This window comes from Loa loa (assembly GCF_000183805.2).
Source record: "Loa loa unplaced genomic scaffold supercont3.1851, whole genome shotgun sequence".
Taxonomy (NCBI): Eukaryota; Metazoa; Nematoda; class Chromadorea; order Rhabditida; family Onchocercidae; genus Loa; species Loa loa.
This window is the reverse complement of record NW_018110030.1, coordinates 47-1,651: the sequence shown is the minus strand read 5'-3', so window position 1 is coordinate 1,651 and position 1,605 is coordinate 47. Positions and strand designations below refer to the sequence as shown.

At 23.3% G+C, this 1,605-nt stretch overlaps 1 protein-coding gene across 1 annotated transcript; it reads left to right on the top strand.

The window, feature by feature from the left end:
- Window positions 1-178: 178 nt before the first annotated feature.
- On the top strand, window positions 179-1,255 carry LOAG_15365 (hypothetical protein; the record flags this gene model as incomplete). The annotated part of the gene is made up of 2 exons (XM_020448926.1): window positions 179-292; window positions 1,067-1,255. Coding segments are annotated over 2 exons (303 nt in total), but the record flags the coding sequence as incomplete, so codon positions are not given.
- Window positions 1,256-1,605: the final 350 nt, after the last annotated feature.

Below are 1,605 nucleotides of genomic sequence, written 5' to 3'. Positions count from 1 at the left end.
AATTTCCAATTGGAACTAAATGATTTCAAATTTATTCCAAAATTTAAAATTTGAAATTTTAATTTCAGTTTAATTTGTTACGTGGTAATCATGAATCAGCATTTATCAATGTACATTATGGTTTTATCAAGAATTAATTGAACGTTATGGTGAAGAATTGGGCAATAAATTATGGGCAATGTTTAATGATATTTTTGATTTATTACCAATTGCTGCATTAATTCATAAACGTATTTTATGCATGCATGGTGGCTTAAGTCCATATTTAAATTCTTTGGATGATATAAGAAATGTTAGTGAAATTATCTTTTTATCAGTGAAATTATCTTTTCATTGGTAAAATTACCTTTTTATCAGTGAAATTGCCTAATTATCAGTAAAATTATCCTTTCATTAGTAAAATTACCTTTTTGTTAGTGAAATTATTTTTTTATCAATAAAATTATCTCTTCATTAGTAAAATCATCTTTTTATCAGTTGAATTATCTTTTTATCAATGAAATTGCTTTTTTATCAGTAAAGTTATCCTTTCATTAGTAAAATTATTTTCTTATCCGTGAAATTACCTTTTTATCCGTGAAATAATCTTTTTATCAGTGAAATTATCTCTTTATTAATGTGGCTATCCTTTTATCTTTTTTCTTTTTTATTAATACATTGTTGATGATAAATTTGTTTGAGTAAAAAAGGAAAGCGATAAACAGAGGTTGATTTAATCAGTTAATTGATTAGCTAATATACAGCTGTTAATTTCTTCAATTAATTAATTAATTAATTAGTTATTTTCAATTAAAAAGCAAATGAATTAATTACACATGCCTTCGATAAGATATGAAATATTTAATTTTCCATTAACTTATTTGGATCCATTTGTAAATATATGAATTATGCAAAATCAGGTAGCAACCTATGACCTTTCATTTTTCATTTATCTATTATATTTCATACATTATCAATATTATCAGTGCTAGAGGAAATTAAATTTTTTTTTTTTTTGCAGTATTGTAAATGTCATAGATAAATTTCAGTTTTAAATATTACAATGTAAATTAATCGGTTGGTTTAGATTAAACGACCGATCAAAGAAATGGAAGAATCACCGTTAGTATGTGATTTGCTATGGTCTGATCCGGTTATTGGTTTAACCGGTTTTGTTAAAAATGTTATTCGTGGTATTAGCATATGTTTCGGTGAAGATACGGTATTGAAAACATGTGAAAAATTAAATTTAGACATGATTGTTCGTGCACATCAGGTAAATATATATTATTATATAATATGATATGATATGATAATATCACAAAGTAATCATCGATTTTTTTTGCACTCAAAACTGTTTGTTCTATAATTATGCATCATCCAATTAGTCTATCAAACAACTAGATTTTAAATTTAATTTATTTCAAAAATTTAATGTAAATTAAAAAATGTTCGGAAACAGATATGAATATCGCATATATTATTAATTTATTATTAAAATTGTGATGATCATTCTAAAATCTTTGATAAATTTCGATATTTAAGTGAGCATAAATTTGAAATTCGGATACTTAAATAAGATGAATAAAAGTAATTAATTAATTGATACAAACATTTTTTTTCAAT